General features: G+C 49.2%; 1 protein-coding gene across 2 annotated transcripts in view; it reads left to right on the top strand.

Annotated features, from left to right (window-relative positions):
• trim25 (tripartite motif containing 25) overlaps positions 1 to 21,152 on the top strand; it is a 32,221-nt gene extending 11,069 nt beyond the window's left edge. The window contains exons 5-10 of one of the 2 annotated variants that reach the window (XM_052033273.1): positions 7,319 to 7,408; positions 8,646 to 8,702; positions 11,929 to 12,021; positions 14,760 to 14,822; positions 15,000 to 15,056; positions 20,160 to 20,966. In XM_052033273.1, coding sequence (XP_051889233.1) covers positions 7,319 to 7,408; positions 8,646 to 8,702; positions 11,929 to 12,021; positions 14,760 to 14,822; positions 15,000 to 15,056; positions 20,160 to 20,437 — 638 coding nt within the window. In that variant the 3' untranslated portion in view covers positions 20,438 to 20,966. Of the gene's footprint in view, positions 1 to 7,318; positions 7,409 to 8,645; positions 8,703 to 11,928; positions 12,022 to 14,759; positions 14,823 to 14,999; positions 15,057 to 20,159 lie in introns of both variants that reach the window. The other variant, XM_052033274.1, reaches the window with a different exon arrangement.
• Positions 21,153 to 21,367: the final 215 nt, after the last annotated feature.

The raw sequence follows: 21,367 nt of genomic DNA on the forward strand, positions 1-21,367 counted from the left end.
AGCACAGTTCCCTTGTCAGGGCTGACAAACAAGCAGCCTTTAGCCTCCCAGTGGTTGTGCATCCAGATACAACTGATTGAATCAGTTGCCTCACAAGTAGTGGTGCCTGGGAATTTCAATCAGTGGTCCCAGGTAAAGGCACAGGGTGTTTGTAGCACATTGTGTTGTGAGTTCAGCTTCCACAGAGTCTGGCCCTGTGAATGAGAGACTTCTGTGAATTTAGGGTGACGATGATTGAATGAATAGCTGTATTCAAGAAGGGCCGCAGGAATACACCAGGTAGTTATAAGCCTGAAACTCTAATGTAATGCTGCGGAAGTTACTGGAAAATGTCTGAAGGACTGGGAAAGGCAGCGATTGTTCAGGATACGGGAGATTCTGCAAATGCTGGAATCTGGAGCAACATGCACAATGTGCTGGAGAAACTGTAGGTCAGGCAGCATCTGTTCAGGATAACTTGGTTTTGTCAGGTAGGGTCCTGTCTGACCAATTTGATTAAATTTTTTTGAATAGTTGACAAAACATTGAGGGCAGTGGAGCTGATTTCAGTAAGGCCTTCGACAAGGTCCCACCTGGGAGACTGGACCAAAGATAGGAGCTCATGGAATCCAAGGCAGGTTGGCAAATTGGAACGAAAATTGTGTTGGTTATATGAGGCAGAGGGTGCGGGTGGACGTGAGCACAGGGATCTGTGCCGGCACACTTACTGTTCGGCATACAGTAACAATTTGGAGCTGATTACAGGAAGTATGAATAGTAAGTCTGTAGGTAACAGAAACATGGGTGGTGCTGTTGTGAGGTGGTAGTTATAGGCAGTTGGTGAGATGGGCAGGGCAATGGCAGGTGGAATTTAATCCCGATCCGTGCAAGGTGATGCACGTTGGGAGGACTAACAGTGAATGGTAGGGGTTTGGGAAGTATTGAGGAACAGAGCGACCTTGCTGTACATGTCCAGGGGTTCCTGAGGGTGGCAGTACAGGTAGATAAGGCATGTACCATAGCTGGAGTATCAGAGAATGGAGGTCATGGTGCAGTTTCATAAAACGATGCTTGGGTCCCAGCCTGAGTACTCTGTGCCATTCTGGTTGCCACATTATAGGAAAGGTGTGATTGCACTGGAGAGACTGCAGAGGAGATTCACCACGGGTGTTGCCTGGGATGGAGTAGTTCAGTTTTCTGGAGAGACTGGTTTGTGTTCATTGAAGTGAGGAAGCTGAGCAGGGACCTGATAAACAAAGGTCCCTAGAACCAGAGGGCATAGGTTTGGATAGGAGATTTAGAGGGCTTCTGAGGAAGAACGTTTTCACACAGAGGGTGGTTGGAATCTGGAATACTTGCTGAGGGAGTGGTGGAGGCAGGGACTCACAGCGTGTGAGAAGCATCTGGACAAGCACGAGAATCACTGAGGTAGAGAAGGCAAAGGACTAAGTGCTGGTAAATGGGATGAGTGTGGATGGTCAGTGTGGACATGGTGGGATGTTTCTGTGCTATGAGACTTTATGATCAAATGAAGTACTTTGAGGCAGTCACTGCAGGGTGGGTGATATGATGCAACAGTTTGTGGGTGATGGAAACCATTGGTAATCACATTTACAGTTGAAGGAGCTTTAGCTAGAGTATGAGATTTGGTGACTGATGCATCAGGGAGGGGGAAAGTGGATTGGTGGCTTTGTTCCTGGAGGTAGTCACTCCTCTTAGAGTAAGTATTGCAGAAGTGGTTAGTCCGGAGGGACAGGTGTGTCACCACGAGTGAGGCAGGTATCAGTGTTTACGGGATCCTCAGCCCTTGTACTTCCTCGAGAGGTGAGTGAGCGGAGTGGAGGGATGCAGTGGTGATGGGGGATAGGATTCTCTGCCGCTGCCAAAGGCCATGTTACTTGTCCAGTCGAGGTGTCCCCACATTACCTGGTGCTTTGCCTTTCTAGAAAGCGGCCCATATTGCAATTTTTCTGTAACACAAAGCCACACTACCTGTGCTCGCATCACGGTACACGAGTTGAAAAACAAATATATCTTGAGTTTACTTATTTGCTATTTTTCACACAAATTCCACAAGAGTGAATTTTATTCCATGTCTCAGCTTTTTGGGCAGTGGTTTGTGAATTGTATAAGGGTGAATTTCAGTTACCTGAACAGCTGTAAGTTGGGGTGGCCTGTACTAGGGTCAAGGATGGTCAAGGATTCTCCTGGCAGCTGATGAGGTGTTTGGACAGGGCAGGTTCAGTCGCTGTGATCCACGTATAGTGGTGTTGCAACCGCTAAACCACTGGTAGTCCGGAGGCCTGAAGTGTAATCGGGACACCCAGCTTCAGATCCCACTGTGGAACTTAAATAGTTAAAGATGTGGGGTGTGGACAAAGATCCAGTCTTGGTAATGATGACCACAGACACTCAGCCAGCTCACTGCCTTCGGGGGTTGATCTGCCATCCATGTCCCATTTGGCCTGTGTGAGATTCCAGACCCAGCCTGTGAGATTGATAGTTAAACATCCCGCTGAGCATGACATTGTCACAGCATTCACACAGAGAATAAAACGGCATGGACACCTGGCATTGACCCAGGCACCGAGTTTAGACACGGCAAAGTCACTGGTGATCAACTCTGGTTCAGTGCGGATTGCAGAAGGCTGGGTGGAGCCGAGCAGAGCTGGGAGTGCTGAGCAAACCCGCTCACTCACTCTCCTGTCACTGCTGTTTCTGTGATCCTCTGCCACACACGTTTCATTTCCAACTTACAAAAACTTTGAGTTGCAACAGTTGTCAGCAACTGAACCCTATTTTAACTTGGGGACTGCTTGTAGATGGTGATCTCACAACCAACTGATCTGATGAAAGCTCTGCTAGCTCTCATAGTAAGTGGTGATGGACGATGAAACACTGAATGCGAGTGGGGTCCACAAACATCCCTGCCCTTCATGATGTTGGTACCTAGCAGATGTTAATGACCAGGCTGAAGCATTCAACTGTGTTCAATCAGATTCTGAACAGATCCATCTCTGCTTCCTCTTAAGGTCCCCACCCTCCCAGAAGCCAGTCTCTAGCCAATTGGCTTCATGTCATATGGTATCAAGAAACAGCTGAGAGCAAAGGAGATGGGACCAAAATGGAAGCAGACCCTTCTGCCCAACTGGTCCATGCTGACCAAGATGCCCCATCCTAGTTAGTCCCACTTGCCAGCGTTTGGCCCATAACCTTCTAACCTTTCCTATCCATGTATTTGTCCAACTGTCTTTTAAAAGTTGTTGTTGTACCTGCCTCAAGCACTTCGTCTGACAACTCATACCACATACATATTACCCTTTGTGTAAAAAAAAAGTTGCTCCTCAAATTTCTATAAAAGCCACTCTTGCCTTAACCCTATGCCCTCTAGTTCTTGATTATCCAAACCTAGGAAAAAGACTGAGTGCATTCACCCAATCTGTGCTCCTCATGACTTTATACAGCTCTGAAGATCAGTGTTTCAGAATTACTGTGCCTCCAGCCCAGCTGTACCAGTATAGTTTCTATACTGGCATCTACTAGAAATGTGAAAAATAGACTAGACATGTCCCTAATTGCAGGACACATCATCTCGGTAATTAATTGTTCAATCTGTATACTCCCATCAGTGAAGAAATGGAAGGTGTCCTCGATACTGCCATCATACAGCATTTGCTCACCAATAACCAGCTCCCTGATGCCCAGTGTGAGTTTCAATGAATACTGGGCTTCGAACCTCATCACAGCCTGGGTCCAAACACGAAGAGCTGAATCCCAGAGGTGAGGGGGGAGTGACTGCCCCTGACATTAAGGCAGCATCTGACCCAGTGTGGGATCAAGGAGCCCTTGTAAATCTGGTCAATGGGTGTTGGAGGGGAAACACTCCAGTGCTTGGGTTCAGAGCTCACACGGGTGGGTGTGGGAGGTCAGTCTCCCAGCCCCAGGACACCAGTGTGGGAGTTCCTCAGGGCAGTGTCCAAAGAACCAGAGAACAATACAGGCCCTTCGGCCCACCATGTTGTGCCAACCTTCAAACCACTCCTAAGACTGACTAACCCCTTCCTCCCACATATCACTCTATTTTAAATTCCTCCATATGCTTATCTAACAGTCTCTTGAACTTGACCAACGTATCAGCCTCCATCACCTCCCCAGGCAGCGCATTCCATGCACCAACTACTCTCTGGGTGAAAAACCTCCCTCTGACGTCTCCCTTGAACTACCCCCCCCCAATTACCTTAAAGCCATGCCGCCTTGTATTGAGCATTGGTGCCCTGGGAAAGAGGCGCTGGCTGTCTACTCTATCTATTCCTCTTAATATTTTATATACCTCTATCATGTCTCCCCTCATCCTCCTCTCCAATGAGTACAGCCCTAGTTCCTTTAGTCTCTCCTCATAATGCATACTTTCTAATCCAGGCAGCATCCTGGTAAATCTCCTCTGCACCCTTTCCAACACCTCCATATCCTTCCTCATTGCCCCTTTTTGACCTCCTAATTCCTTGTGTAATTCTGAAACCTGATTCTCATTCTCCTGCATCCTGTGTGTTCTCCACAGGACTTGCTTGATCCCAGCTGCTGACACCTGTCATGCCTCTTTTTCAAAGGATCAGATCCTCTATCCCTTGTCAACCAAGGTTTCCTAACCCTGCCCTTCACTCCAACAGGAGTATATTGGTCCTGAACTCCTCGTATCTCAGGTTTAAAAGCCTCCCACTTGCCAGACATCACTTAACCTGCAAACAGCCTCTCCCAATCAACCTTTGAGAGGTCCTGCCTGATGCCATTGAAACTAGCCTTCCCAAATCAGCTTGACTTTCACTACCGGCTCTATCTTTTTCCTAATCAAATTATGTTCACTGATCCCAAAGTGCTCCTCCACCGATATGTCAACCACTTGTCCAGCCTCATTTCCTTAGAGCAGATCATGTAGCCTCTTCTCCACTGGGGTCATTTCCACGTAGATGGAGCAACCCTTCCTACACACACTTAAACATCTAATCCATTGTGACTAAAGCCGTTGCAGTCAATAATGGGAAGTTAAAATAACTTCCTATTACAGCTGGATTATTGGAACATATAACAGTACAGCACAGGAACAGGCCCTTCGGCCCCAGTGTCTGTGCCGACCATAATAACAATCTAATCCCATGTGCCTGCACGTGGTCCACACCCCTCCATTGCCTGCTCATTCATGTCTAAGTGTCTCGTAAGTGTTGCTGTCGCATCTGCTTCCACCATCTCCCCTGGCAGTGTGGTCCAGGCACCCAACACTCTTTCTAAAAAAAAACCTTGCCACACAAACCTCCTTAAACTTGCCCTCTCTCAATGTAAACCCATGCCTTTTAATATTTGACAGTTCCACCCTGGGAAACTGACTATCTACCCTATCTATGCCTCTCATAATTTTGTATTCTTTGATGAGTTGCCCCTCAGCCTCTGACGCACCAGAGAAAAAGATCCACGTTTGTCCAACCTCTTATAGCCAATTCTCTCAAATCCAGGCAACATCGTGGTGAACCTCTTCTGCACCCTCTCCAGAGACTTCACATCCTTCCTGTAATGGGGTGACCAGAACTGCACATAATACTCCAAGTGCAGCCTAACCAAAGTTTTATATAGCTGCAACGTGACTTCCTAACCTTTTATATTCGGTGTCTCGACTGATGAAGGCAAGTGTGCCGTACACCCTCTTTACCACCCTGTCTACTTGTGTCGCCACTTTCAGGGAGCTATGGACTTGCAGCCCAAGATCCCTCTGTACATCGATGGTCCTAAGAGTCCTGCCATTTACTGTGTACTTTCCTCTTGAACACCTCATACTTGTCCGGATTAAACGCCATCTGCCATTTCTCTGCCCACATTTCCAGCTGATGTCTATCCTGCTGAATCCTTTGGCAACTTTGCTCTCTATCCACAATTCCACCAATTTTCGTGTTGTCTGCAAACTAATCAGCCCACCTACATTTTCACTGAGATTATTTATATTGTGTGTACATATAATCAGTGGTAGCACTGATATTTGTAAAACACGACTGGTCATAGACCTCCAGTCGGAGAAACACCCCATCCACCACTACTTCTGTCTTCTATGATCAAGCTGATTTTGTATCTAGCTTCCCAACTGACCGTGGATCCCTTGTGACCTCATAGAACACTACAGCACAGTACAGGCCCTTCAGCCCACAATGTTGTGCCAACATTTTATCCTGCTCTAAGATCTATCTAACCATTCCCTCCCACATAGCCCCCAATTCTCTATCATTCATGTGTCTATCTAAGAGTGTCTTAAATGTCCCTAATGTATCTGCCCCCACCACTTCTGCCGGCAGTGCGTTTCATGCACCCACCACTCTCCGTGTAAATTAAAAACTTACCTCTGACATCCCCTCTAATCTTCTGGACCAGCCTACCATGAGGGACTTGGGTCAAATGCTTTATGAAACTCCATGTAGACAACATTCACTGGCTTGTCCTCCTCAATCACCTTTGTCACCTCCTCAAAAAGCTCATTCAGATTACCATAGAACAATACAGGCCCTTTGGCCCTCCATGTTGTGCCGACCTTCAAACCACTCCTAAGACTAACTAACCCCTTCCTCCCACATATCCCTCTATCTTAAATTTCTCCATATGCTTATCTAACAATCTCTTGAACTTGACCAGCGTATCAGCCTCCACCACCACCCCAGGCAGTGCATTCCATGCACCAACCACTCTCTGGGTGAAAAACCTCCCTCTGACGTCTCCCTTGAACTCCCCCCCCCCCCCCCCCCCCCCCCCATTACCTTAAAGCCATGCCCTCTTGTATTGAGCATTGGTGCCCTGGGAAAGAGGTGCTGGCTGTCCACTCTATCTATTCCTCTTAATATTTTGTATACCTCTATCATGTCTCCCCTCATCCTCCTCTCCATTGAGTAAAGCCCTAGCTCCTTTAGTCTCTCCTTTAGTGAGACAGAACCTCGCTGCAGAAAGACACGCCTACACCTATCTGATTTCACAACACATTTGCCTGTGATTCCCGCTGACTGTGGTGGGGGGAGGTGGTGGGTGTGTGGTATGATCCTGATCCCATCAAAGCAATCAGCCCTTCCTTATTTCTAAATTCTATCCATATGGCCTCACTGGACATCTGTCCCCACAATATCCTCAGTCCTGCCTGATATTCTCCCTAATCAATAGTGCAACTCTGCCTTCTCTTTTATCTCCACCTGTTAAACACTGGAAGCATTGGTACCTGGAACATTGAGCTGCCAGTCCTGGCCATCCCTCAACCATGCTTCTGTCATAGCTATAGTATCCCACAGTGTTAACTGTAACATATTTGTAATGTCCACAGGATCCACCCTGGATCCGGAACCGAAATCTGCTGGAGCAAGGGAACCATCCGAAGTGGGCAATCTGTCTGAGGACAAGCCGGGCAAAAGCAGTGAGTGAGGGTGTGGGTTTCCAGGAGAGTCACATTGCAGCTGTCACCTTCTGTATCTGGGGCCCCTTGAATGTGTTTCCGTAATACTGCACCTGACCCAGGCCCACAGGTGCCAATGTGGACCAGGGAGGTGTTATGGCGAGAGAGCCTGGCTTAAAGAGGAGATGCCGGCAGGGATTCCCACTGCCATCACTACCTGGGGTTAGAGAGAGGGGAATCAGCCAGGGTGCCGGCTCCCCATCACTGCCCAGTGACCCGGGGAGAATCAGCCAGGGTGCCTGCTCCCCGTTACTCCCAGTGATCCGGGGGAGGAATCAGCCAGGGTCCCTGCTCCCCATTACTCCTAGTGACCCTGAGGTTGGTTTGTGGTGGGGGGTGCGAGGGTTGGACATTCAGTCAAGGTTCCTACTCTTTATCACTGTCCAGTGATCCCGGGGTTAGAGAGAAAGGGGGAAGTCATAAGATTATTATAGGAGCAGAATCAGGCCATTCGGCCCATCGAGTTTGCTCCACCATTCAATCATGGCTGACTTTTTTCTCAACCCCATTCTCCTGCCTTCTCCCCGTTACCCTTGACCCCTTTTACCAATCAAGAACCTATCAATATCTACCTTACATACACCCACTGTGGCAACAAATTCCACAGATTCACCACTCTCTGGCTGAAGAAATTCCTCCTCATCTCAGTTCTAAAGGGACGTCCCTTTATTCTGAGGCTGCGCCCTCAGATCCTGGACTTTCCCACGGATGGAAACATCCTCTCCACGTCCACTCTATCCAGGCCTTTCAGTATCCAGTAGGTTTCAATGAGACCCCCCCACCTATCCTTCTGAACTCCATTGAGTACAGATCCAGAGACATCAAACACTTTTCAGATGTTAAGCCTTTCATTCCTGGGATCATTCTTGTGAACTTCTTCTAGGGCCCTCTTCAATGCCAGCACATCCTTCCTTAGAAATGGGGTCCAAAATTGCCCTTAATATTCCAAAAGTGGTCTGACCAATGCCTTATAAAGCTCTAGCAGTACATCCTTGCTTTTATATTTTAGTCCTCTCAAAATGAATGCTAACATTGCATTGAATCAGCCAGGGTTTCTGCTCTGCTCCAGGAGGACGTGAGAGCAGTGAAATGGGAAGGTGTGCATGTTAAAGGTGGGAGGGTGCGAGGGATGAGAGGGTAGGAGGGGTTGAGAGGATACAGACGGTCAGCATTTATTAACTCTGTTTTTATTTGACAGAGAAAACCAAGAATAAACCACCACAAACATCTGCTCCAAACCAGCCAGTGAACCTGGGTGAGTGATGCGCCCTGCACCCCTTGCTGTAGCACTCTGACACACCCCTCGCTCCTTCAGCTACCCTGTCTGTGGTTCTCATAACATGATATTCTTCAATCAGGTCTCCCCTCAGCCTCCGACTCTCCAGAGGAAGCAATCCAAGTCTCTCCAGCCTCTCCTTATAGTTTATACTCTCACCAGGATGCTGCCTGGATTAGAACCTCTTCTGCACCTTCCCATAGCCTCCACGTCCTTCCCGTAATGTGGTGACTGGAACTGCACACAATACTCCAAATGTGGCCTAGCCAAAATTTTATACAGCTGCAATGTGACTTCTCAAATTTGTACTCAACACCCTGACTGATGAAGGCACGTATGCCCTCTTTACCACCCTATCTACTTCCAGGGAGCTATGTACTTGCATCCCAAGATTCCTCTGTATATAAATGCTTCTAATGGTCCTGCCATGTACTGTGTGCTTTGCTTTTAAATTTGAACTCAAAGTACAACACATCACTCTTGTCCAGGTAAAACTCCATCTGCCATTTCTCTGCCCACATTTCCAACAGCTCTACATCCTGCTGAATCCTTGAACAACCTTCATCACTGTCCACAGCTCCACCAATTTTTGTATTGTCTGCAGACTTACTTATCAACCCACCTACATTGTGGTCCCAGCACTGATCCCTGTGGAACACCACTGGTCACACACCTCCTGTTGGAAAAACACCTCTCCACCACTAGCCTCGATCTTCCATGACCAAGCCAATTTTGAATCCAATCTACCAAGTATCCATGGATTCCATGTGCCTTATTCTACCAGATCAGCCTATCATGAGGAACCTTGTTGAAAGCTTTACTGAAGTCCATGTAGACAACATCCACTGGCCCACCCTCATCAGCCATCTTCGTCACCTCAAAAAGCTCACTTTACTTTGAGAGACATGACCTCCCTTGCACAAAGCTATGCTGACTGTTCCTAGTAAGTTGATGCTTTTCCAAATGCAAGTAGATCCTGTCTCTGAATCTTGTCAGTAATTTCCCTCCCACTGACGTACGGCTCACCAGCTTATAATTTCCTGGTTTGTTTCAACTGCCCTTCTTAAACAGAGGAAGAATGTTGGCTGTCCTTCAGTCTTCTGGGACCTCACCTGTGGCTAAAGTGAATACAAAGCTCTGTCAGGGCCCCAGCAATCTCACCTCCTGCCTCTCAATAACCAGGGATAGATCCCATCGGGCCTTGGGAACTTGATGCTCTTCAAGAGCCCTAGCACCACCACCACCTTGATAACAGGGTGGTGCTGGGGCTCTTGAAGAGCATCAAGTCCCAAGGCCTGATGGGATCTATCCCCAGGGATAGATGTCAGCATACCCCTCCCAATCTCGCTATCCTCTGTGTCCTTCTCCTTGGTTAATACTAATTTGTTGTTCCCTCCTTTGTTCTTGAGTGGTCCTACCCTCTCCTGGGTTGCCCTCTCCCGAGTTGCCCTCTTGTTTCAATGCATGTGTAAAATGCTTTGGGACTCTCTTTACTCCTGCTCCCCAAGGACACTTCATGGCCCCCTTTAGCCTCCTGATTCCCTGTTTAATTCTCTTCTTGTTCCTTCATATTCCTCAAGGCCCTGTCTGATTTCAGCTTCCTGAACCTTGCATGTGCTTCCTTTCTGTAGAACCGTACCTAGGCCTCCAGAGGGCATTTGACAAGGTGCCACATCAAGGATTAATGCAGACAGTTAAAGGTCATGGTGTGGGAGGAAATGTAATGTGAAGACTGGCTGCCTAACATAGTAAAGAAATGGCACTGAATGTATGGTTGGTAAATTTACTGATGGCACAAAGGTCGACAGGAAAGTATGTTGTGAAGAGGGTGTAGGGAGCCTACAGAGGATTATCAAGAGGTTCCGTGAGTGGGTGGGGGAAGGGAGCCGTTTCCAGGAGGGAAGGGAGCAGGTGTGTCATGCTGCCAGTGGACACAACTTCCTTGCAGAGGAGATTTACCAGGATGCTGCCTGGATTGGAGAGCATGTTTTATGAGGATAGGTTGAGCGAGCTAGGGCTTTTCTCTTTGGAGAGGAGAAGGATGAGAGGTGACTTGATAGAGGTGTACAAGATGATAAGAGGCATAGATCGAGTGGACAGTCAGAGACTTTTTCCCAGGGCGACAATGGCTAACATGAGGGGACATAATTTTAAGGTGATTGGAAGAAGGTATAAGGGGGATGTCAGGGGTAAGTTTTTTTACACAGAGAGTGGTGGGTGTGTGGAACACACTGCCAGCAGAGGTTGTGGGGGTAGGTACATTAGGGACATTTAAGAGACTCTTAGATAGACACATGAAAGAGTGATAGAGAAATGGGGGGCTATGTGGGAGGGAAGGGTTAGATAGATCTTAGAGCAGGATAAAATGTCAGCACAACATCGTGGCCGAAAGGCCTGTACTATGCTGTAATGTTCTCTGTAATCCAAAGGCTCCTTTCCTCTGGGACACTTTGTTCCCATGCAGTTTCAGGAGTTGCCACACCTCCCCTTTGACCTCGTCCCTTCCCACTGTTGTAACATTAAACAACACTGTCCCACACCTGCAAAGCTTACTGATGCCACCTTCATTCTCGTTCCAAGTCATTAATATCCATGACGAACATTAAAGGCCCTGGCACCGATCCCTGTAGCACACCGATCCCTGTGGCACCGCTGGTCACAGGCCTCCAGTCTGGGAAACACCCCTCCACCACTACCCTCTGCCTCCTACCACCAGGACCCAGCACCAATCCCTGTGGCACACCGCTGGTCACAAGCCTCCAATCTGGGAAACACCCCTCCACCACTGCCCTCTGCCTCCTACCACAGGACCCAGCACCGATCCCTGTGGCACACCCCTGGTCACAGGCCTCCAATCTGGGAAACACCCCTCCACCACTACCCTCTGCCTCCTACCACCAAGACCCAGCACCGATCCCTGTGGCGCACCGATCCCTGTGGCACACCGCTGGTCGCAGGCCTCCAATCTGGGAAACACCCCTCCACCACTACCCTCTGCCTCTACCACCAGGCCAATGTTGTATCCACTTTGCTCTCCACCCTGGATCCATGTGTTCTGACTTCTGGACCAGTCTACCATGTGGGACCTTGTGAAAGGCCCTGCTAAAGTCCACGTAGACGATATCTACCGCCCTGCCTGGTTCAATCCGCGTGGTCACCTTCTCAGACTCTGTTTTTATTATAGCATTGAATCTAATATCCACAGGAGACCTTCCATCTCTTCTCGACTTCTGCCCTGCTGGAACAAGGGAACTACCTGGAGTGGGCAAACCATCCGAGGACAAGTCAGGCAAAACCAGTGAGTGTGGGTGTGGGTCACTGGGAGGGTCACATCGCAGCTGGGGCTCCCTGAATGGGTTTCTGTAACACTGCCCACAGGTACCCAGTCACCAGAGCTGTGGGCTGCCAGAATACAGTAGAGGTGGAGGGTTCAGGTGAGGGGAAGTAACTGGCTTAGAGACCTAGGGGCACAGGTACATAGATACCTGAAAGTGGTGATACAGGTAGACAGGGTGTTGAAGGAGGAGTTTGGTATGCTGGCCTTCATTGGTCAGGGCATTGAGTACAGGAATTGGGATGTCATGTTACAGCTGTACATGATGGTGAGACCACATGGAGTATTGTGTGGCGTTCTGGTTGCCCTGCCATAGTAAGGATGTCGTTAAGCTGGAGAGGCTGCAGAGAAGATTCACCAGGATGTTACCGGGACTGGAGGGCTTGAGTTATAAGGAGAGGCTAGGGCTGTTTTCCCTGGACTGTAGGAGGCTGAGGGGTGATTATGTAGAGATTTATAAAATCACAAGGAGCATAGATAAGGTGGATGGTCACCATCTTTTTCCCAGGGTAGGGGAGTCTAAAACTAGAGGGCACTGGTTTGTGTGAGGGGAAGGATTTGAAAGGGACCTGAGGGGCAAACTTCTCCACAGAGGGTGGTGGGTGTGTGGAATGAGCTGCCCAAGGAAGTGGTAGAGGCGGGTTACAGTTACAACGTTTTAAAAGGCAGGTGGACAGGTACGTGGATAGGAAAGGTTTAGGGGGGTGTGGACCAGAGGTAAATGGGACTGGCTCAGATGGAAAAGTTGGTTGGCATGGCCGAGTTGGGCGAAGAGCTTTTCCCACGCTGTATAAATCTGCCCCCTCCCTCCCCGATTCCATGCTCCACCTTACTCTCCTATCCATAATTTCTCTGTTCAGAGAGAATGGAGAGAAAACAGAAACCAGGCCAGTTAGTCCAATGTCAGGAGAAGGGACAGTGCTGGAAGGTATTGTTACAGGAGTGGATGCAGACCACTGAGAAAGTTGTAATATAGGGCAAGGATGGTGCGGATTTGTGAAAGAGAGATCCTGTCTGTGGGTATAACAAATGTAGGCTCTAAGCAGAGCAGTCGTTGTGCACATGGACTTTCAGGAGGCCTTCGATAAGGTGCCATGCAGATTATGAAACAAGATTAGGGTGCACAGTATTGGGGGTGATGTACTGGCATGGACTGAGGACTGGTTAAAGGACAGAACGCAAGGTGATTGCACTGAAGACAGCACAGAGGCATGTCCAGGCCTGGGGAAGAGCTGTACTGAGGAATGACTGAATAAATGAGGGTCGTTTTGTTTGGAGCAGAGATGGTTGAGAGGAGACTTGAAGGTGCATAAAGTCAAGGTGGAGTAAACATTGTCCTTGAGGGTCCGAGACTGCGGAGTGTAAACACAATACAGAGTTAGTGAGGTGATTCAACAAGCAAAGGCACATTGGCCTTATGTGAGAAGGGCTGAGGATAAGAGGTAGAGACGTCTTGGTCCCGTTGTGCACCACTGGTTCACCCAGGTGCTCCGGTTTCCTCCCACATCCCAAACATGTGCCAATCGATTGGTTAAAAGGTTCGAGCTGTTGATGATGTTCGTGGCAACATGAGAGGTCAGAGGATAAAGTGAAAATCGGGCATTGGGACTGATGGATTACTCCGAAAACCGGCATAGACTTGATGGACCAAATGGCCTCCTTCCATATCGTAAGGAAATGTAAAACCTAGAACAGCACAGAACAGACCCTTCAGCCCACCATGTCTGTACTGACCCATATTACCAATCTAACTAATCCTATCTGCCTGCACACTGTCCGTATCCCTCCATTCCCAGCCTGTTCCTGTGTCTGTCTAAATGCCTTTTAAATGGTTGCCCTCGTATCTGCTCGCCACCTCCCCGGCAGCCCGTTCCAGGCACCCACCGCTCTCTGTGTCTCAGCAAAAAACCCATCCCACTTGGGGAAACAGTCACTGACTATCCACTCTCTCTACGCCTCTCATCATTTTGAATGTTATCAGGTCTCCCCTCAGCCTCTGATGCTCCAGAGTAAACAAAGTCTGTCCAAGCTCTCTTCATAGCTAATACTCTCTAATCCAGGCAGCATCCTGGTGAACCTCTTCTGCACCCTCTCCAAAGCTTCCACATCCTTACTGTCGTTTGTGGTGGCCAGAACTGTAATCAGTGCTCAGATGTGGCCTTTATATAGCTGCAATGTGACTTACCAACTTAATGCCCTAACCCACTGAAGGCAGCATGCTGCAAGCTTTCTTTATCAGCCTGTCGTATGCAACGCACAAAATCCTCGTGGGGCTTGACAGGGCTGTCAGGAATGATGCTTCCTCAGGCAAGAGACGTCCAGAAGCAAGGTTCACTGTATTAAAATACAGGAAATAGCCAGTCAGGACTGAGAGGAGTAGAGATTCCCTCACCCAGAGCCTGATGAATCTTGGAATTCGAGGCTGTGGATGCTCAGGCATAAGTGTATTCAAGAGAGGGATCGATAGATTTGGGGGCACAGATTCAGGCATAGAGTTGGTGTTGGAAAATGGTTCCGAGATATGGGATCAGCCACAACTTCGTCAAGTGGCAGAGCAGTCATAGGGTGGATTGGTTCTGAGTTCCTGGTGTCCACTGGGAGCGGGGGTGGGGGTGGTGAGGGGAAGCGTGAGGTCAGTCTGGATCAGGGTGGGGGCACTGTGAGGTTTGCTCAGGATTAATCACTTCTCTTTAATTCCGCAGGGAAACCGAGACCCAACCCTCATCCAACCAGCGCCAGACGCTCTGATGAGGCAGAGAAACAGAGTGAGTGATGCCTGCCCTCTGCCCACCCCCCCCCCACCCATTCCCCTCCGTCCTCCCCTCCCTCCACCTCCCTGCCCCTCCGTCCTCCCCCCCCGTCCTTTCCTCCCCACCCCCCAAAAGACCTGGGTCACTGCCACTGCCGAGCACTGTCCAACTCTGACCTGTTTGTCTTCACAGAGAAACTTCCCACATCCAGCACCCCAGCACCACAGAAACGGCAGGACTTCGTGCAGTGTGAGTATCTCACGCCTGACCCCTCTCCCTGCACACCGACTGGGGGGGGGTCCAGTGTTTCTGGCTTTGGGCAGCAGGGTTGGTTAGTGATTGGAGGGTGTGGGAGAGGTGGTATGGGAGGGCATGAGTGAATGCACTCACCCTGAAGAAGCTGTTTGAGTGGGAGTCAGAGAGCCAGGACAGAGTGAAGCTCCTCCCACACTGTCCCATTTCTCCAGCATAGGGACAGCACAAGTCAAAGCTCCCTCTCCACTGTGCCATCACACACTCCTAAGGTCAGACACAGAGTGAAGCTCCCTCCACACCGTCCCATCACACACTCCCAAGGTCAGACACAGAGTGAAGCTCTCTCTGCACTGTCCCATCACACACTCCTGGGGTCAGATACTGAGAGAATCTTCCTCTGCACCAATGGTCTACATCAATGGTGCTGAGGTTGAGAGGGTTGAGACCTTCAAGTTCCTAGGAATGAACATCACCAATAACCTGTCCTGGTCCAACCATGTAGATGCCACGGCCAAGAAAGCTCACCAGCTCCTCTACTTCCTCAGGAGGCTAAAGAAACTTGGCATGTCCCCTTCGACACTCACCAAATTTTATCGATGCACCATAGAAAGCATCCTATCTGGATGTATCATGGCTTGGTATGGCAACTGCTCTCACTGGGACCACAAGAAACTGCAGAGAGCTGTGGGCACAGGTCAGCACATCACAGACACCAGCCTCCCTTCCATGGACTCTGTCTATACCTCTTGCTGCTTTGGTGAAGCAGCCAGCTTAATCAAAGACCCCAGCCACCCAGGTCATTCTCTCTTCTCCCCTCTCCCATCAGGGAGAAGATACAGGAGCCTGAGGGCATGTACCACCAGGCTCAAGGACAGCTTCTACCCCACTGTGATAAGACTATTGAATGGTTCCCTTATACGATGAGATAGACTCTTGACCTCACTATCTACCTTGTTTGACCTTGCACCTTATTGTCTACCTGCAGTGCACTTCCCTGTAGCTGTGACACTTTACTCTGCATTCTGTTATTGTTTTTCCCTATACTACCTCAATGCACTGTGTAATGAATTGACCTGTACGATCTGTATGCAAGACAGGTTTTTCACTGTACCTCAGTACAAGTGACAATAATAAACCAATTCCAATGTTCCCAATGCAGCCTAACCAGTGTTTTGTGCAGCTGAAAATGATGTCCCAACTCTTATACCAGGTGCCTTGGCCTCTGAAGGCAAGCATGCCAAATTCCTCCTTCACTACCCTATCCACCTATGTTGCCACTTGCTATGACTTGCAGCTGTACATCAATGCTCCTTGGGTCCCTGCCATTTACTCTACATGTTCCACCAGATTTGATGCCTAAAGTGCATTCTCTCTCACTTGTGTGGATTAAGTTCCATCTGCCATTGCTCTGCCCAACTTTCTACCTAATCTACGTCCCTCTGTATCCTTAGACAACCTTCCTTGCTCCAACAACTTTTGTCTCATTTCCAAAGTTACTAATCAGACCACCTACATTCTGATCCATCATTTATATAAATGACAAACGGAGGTCCCAGCACAGATCCCTGTGGTACACCACTGGTTACAGACTCCCAGTCTGACAAATACCCCGCCACCTCTGCCTCCTGTCACCAATCCTGTTTTGGATCCAGTTTACCATAAAACCTCTGATCATTGGCTCCTTAACCTTCTGGACCAAAGTCAAAGTCGGGTTTATTGTCATCTGCACAAGTCCATGTGTGCACAGGTGCAATGAAAAACTTACTTGCAGCAGCATCACAGGCACAGAGCATCAGATAAGCAGCATTCACAAGAAAAACATAAATTATACACAATTTTTTACAAGAAAGAACAATTAGAACAAAAAATACAGTTTAGTGCAAAGTGATCAAAGTGGTCCCGGTGTTGCTGTACTGAGGCAGTGATTAGGGTTGTGCCGGATCATTCAAGAACCGAATGGTTGAAGGGAAATAGCTGTTCCTGAACCTGGTGGTGTGGGGACTTTAGGTTTCTGTACCTCCTGCCCGATGGGAGCTGCAAGAAGCTGGCACAGCCCGGATGGTGGGGGTCTTTGATGATAGATGTTGCCTCCTTAAGGCAGCACCTTCTGTAGATACTACTGATGGTGGGACCCCACCATGCAGGACCTTGTCAAAAGCCCATGTAAGCCATGTCTACCTCTCTGCATTCATCAGTTTTCTTAGCTGCCTCCTCGAAAAAACTCTGTCAGATTTATGACATAGGATCTCCCCTGCACAAAACCTGCTGATTCTCCCAAATCAGTCCGAGTAAATCCAAGGGAACATAAACCCTCGGAATCTCCAACAACTTCCCTACCACTGATCCAAGGCTCCCCGGCCTGTCTGCAGGCTTATCCCTACTGCCCTTTTTGAACAAGGGAACAACATTAGCCGTCCTCCAGTCTTCTGGGACCTCACTCGTGGCTAACGAAGATGCAAAAATTTCCATTGGAACCCCAGCAATCTCTTCTGTTGCATCTGTTAGTATCCTGGGATAGATCCTGTCAGGTCCTAGGATTTATCCATCCAATGTGCTCCAATATCTCTGACACTTGCTCGTTCCTGATACAGACATTCTCCACAATGTCAGTGTACCCTCCCTTAACTCTCCTCCCTGGTGAATACCAATGAGCAGCACCTCACAGATGTCCCCTGGCCCCACCAATAGACTATCCCTCCGGTCCTTGAGGAGACTGGCTTTTTCCCAAGCCACCCTCTTGCTTTTAACTCAGAGTTTAGGATTCTCCTTAATCCTACTTGCCAAGGTCATTTCATGCCCCCTTTTTGTACCTGTTATTTTGTTTTCCTACATCCCCTATAAACCTCGTGATTTGTTCAATAACAATTTCTTATACCTGACATTTGTTGCCTCCTTTTCCCTGAACAAATCTTCAATATCCTTTGTTAATCAAGGTTCCCTAAACTTGCCATCTTTGCCTCTTACCCTTCCAGGGACATGCTGACTCTCACTATCTCGCTTTCAGATGCCTCCCACTTATCGGATGCTGCCTCCAGATCTATCCTCCCAGGTCCTGACTTACACCATTGAAATCTGCCTTCCCCCAGTGTAGGGCCCTAACACAGCGTGATCTGTTTTCCATGACTACCTTGAAGTTTATCAGACTAGGGTCACTGTTCCCGAGGGGTTCCACAGACACTTCAGTCACTCCCCATCCTCGCTCCCTAAGATAAGGTTGTTCAGCCCACTTTCTGGTAGAGCTCTCTCCACTGCTTCAGAAAACTCTCAAATGCATCTTATAAATTCTTCGCCATCTAAGCCCTTGCATGAAGGCAATCTCTACTTACCACTACCCTATTGCTTTTACATCCTTTTGTGGACTGCCTCTACGTCTGCTCTTATTCTCACTGAATATCAGGAGGTCCATAGTATAATCACATCAGGGTGACTGCCCCTTTCTTGTTCCCGAGTTTTCCTCGTGTAGCCTCATTGACCGATCCCTTGAGGATATCCTCCAAGTACTGCTATAGATCCTTTCTTGTCCTCAACACTCCCTCTCCACTTCACTCCCCTCTGTCACAGCTTCCATAGCCTGCAATATTGAGCTGCTCTCAGCTCATCTGCCTTACCTGCAGGGCTCCTTGCAGTAATTCTACCAGTCCCCTCTGGGTCCCACCCCCCTGCCTCATGAGTAGCACCAGCAAACCAGCCTGCAAGGACATTGGACCCCCTCCAGTTCAGGAGCAACATGCCCTCCTTGTTGAGGCTACCCCTGCCCCAGAAGAGATCCCAATGATCCATGTATCTGAAGCCCTCCCTCCTGCACCAGCTTCTCAGCCATGCACTTATCTGTTCCCATACTCGCTAGCACGTGGCACAGGGAGTCATCCTGAGATTACAACCCTGGAGGTCCTGCTTTTCAACTTTCTACCTAACTCCCTAAATTCTCTTTGCAGGACCTCGTCTCTCTTACCCATGTCATTGGTACCAGTATGGACCAGGACCTCTGGCTGCTCTCCCTCCCCTCTCAGAATGTTCTACACACACACACACGAAGACATCTTTGACCCTGACACCAGGGAGCATCATCCTGGAGTCTTGCTCACAGCCACAGAAATGTGTGTCTGTGCCCCTGACTAAAGTCCCCCTATCAGTACAGCTCTCCTTGTCCAGCAGAGTGAGTCTGGTGCTACTGATCCGGCTGCTGCTGTTGCTTCCGGTGAGAGTCTGCCCTGCCACAACAATATACTTCTCAGAATCCTGCACTACCTGTCTGCCCCTCCTGGCAGTGATCCATCCAATTGAACATTTGGTGTGACCACCTCCCTGAAAACTCCTACCTGTAACATTCTCTGACTCCTGTCCACTCCAACTGCTGCATGTGATCAGAGAGGAGTGCAGTCAGACACAGTTGTCAGGGATACCTGACTGCTCCCCAGTCTCCCAGAGCTCACAAGGAGCAGCCACTGACTCTCATTTCTACCCCTCAAGTCACTACTGGTTTAAACAAGGACTTTGCCTTGCCTTACTGTACCTCCACTCAGCCTCCTTACCGAAGCCCCTCATAGGTCTCTGCACCTTAAAACAGCTGCTCCAGTATGGCCACTCCCCCACCTACGTCCTTTGGATAGCTCTCATTGCCTTACCTTGCTCCCTCTTGTGATAATGTGCTGCTTTATTTTGCCATAATGGACAATTTCACACTTCCCCACCTGTTCCATCCTCCCTCCAGTACCCACCGTCCACAAAACTGAATGGCACTTTCTCACCCAGGCTACTCCAACATAACCTCCCAACCCCACCACCTCTCCCACTGAGGACAAGGGGAGCACCACCAGCTGCAGGTTCCAGCCACTGGGTCCAATGCCTGTGAACAAAAGTGTGGGAACACCTTCAGCACTACCACTGCAGTGGTTCAGGGCAACTTGCCCCCCCACTTTCCTGGGGTAACTAGGGATGAGTAGTAAATGCTGGCACAGATACCCAAAATTAAAACTGTCAGGCCAGTTACACTGGAGCACTGCTGCCTGTGGTTTGCTATTGATTAAAATGCAGAGGCAAGATGCCCACTTGTGGAGTATTGCTGACACTAATGTTGCTGTGTCCTTGGTTTGACAGACAACAGTAAGGTGACCTTCAACCAGCGGAGTGCCCACAAGAAGCTTGTCCTGAGCGATCGCTACACCAGCGTGTCTGTGAGTGAGCAGCCACAAGTGTACCCGGACCTGCCTGAGCGCTTCTTTAACTGTTGCCAGGTGCTGGGCTTGCAGTGGTTTGCAAATGGCCGGCACTATGGGAGGTTGGCATTGAGGGTAACAGCTTCTGGGCGATTGGTGTGGCATGTGCTGGCATGGATCGCAGTGGCTCCAGCAGTCGCCTGGGCAGGAACCCACTGAGCTGGTGTGTTGAGAGCTTTGGTCAGACATTGTCAGCCTGGCATGGAGGTCAGCAGGTGGTTCTACACACACCCCTGCCCCGTGTGGTCGGGGTTCTACCTGGACTTCGAGGCGGGGGGAGGTGGCTTTCTTCTCTGTGGGTGCTGCCATGTTGCTGCTGTTCTGCTTCAGAGCCCAGTTCCGTGGCCAGATCTTCCCTGCCTTCTGGCTGTGTTCCAGCAGCACCAAGCTCACTGTGGGCCAGGGCCAGGGCCAGTGATTGGCTCAGCACCCACACCCCCAGCCTTGGTGGTGGGTGTTAACTGGGCTGGACCTGTGGTGGCAGTGTGTGTGCTGATATGGAGTGGCTGAGACTCTCACCCCTTCCCCCTCCCACCACTGGAAGGCTGGGGGCAGTCTTCCTGCTGGCAGAGGGAGATGGGATGAGGTGTCTGCAGAGACCAAGCTCTTCTACAACTGATCATCTTTAGTTATTGTGCTTCTGGCTGTTATGAGATATTTTTTTAAACTTTGACATTTGATCAGTCTATTTTTTGGTACTAAGTTCTAATATAATTTGGTATAAAGATGGAATGAAAAGACTTTGGGAGCCTGGTTGCGGCAACGTTCTCCATGGTTCCTGTGGAGAGTGACCGAGGCGAGAATCACCCTTAGTACTGGGACTATTTGTTTATGTAATTCTGCAGGACCCAATAAATCTGGTATTGTCTGTGTGCTGCTCATGTTGTCCTGGGGGTAGGAAGGAGAGTCCTGCCCCTCCAGCCCCACATTAATCCTCATGTTCACTATACTGGCCCACACCCCCTCCAACACTGAATGGGTCTGACTGACCCTAAGACAGACCCTGGCTGGTCAGCCCAGTGCAATGCAGTCTGTGGGGAGATTCCAGGACAGAACATCTGGCTGGTGAGGCCCTACTTGTGTGATCTT

Source organism: Pristis pectinata, chromosome 18, assembly GCF_009764475.1.
Source record: "Pristis pectinata isolate sPriPec2 chromosome 18, sPriPec2.1.pri, whole genome shotgun sequence".
NCBI lineage: Eukaryota > Metazoa > Chordata > Chondrichthyes > Rhinopristiformes > Pristidae > Pristis > Pristis pectinata.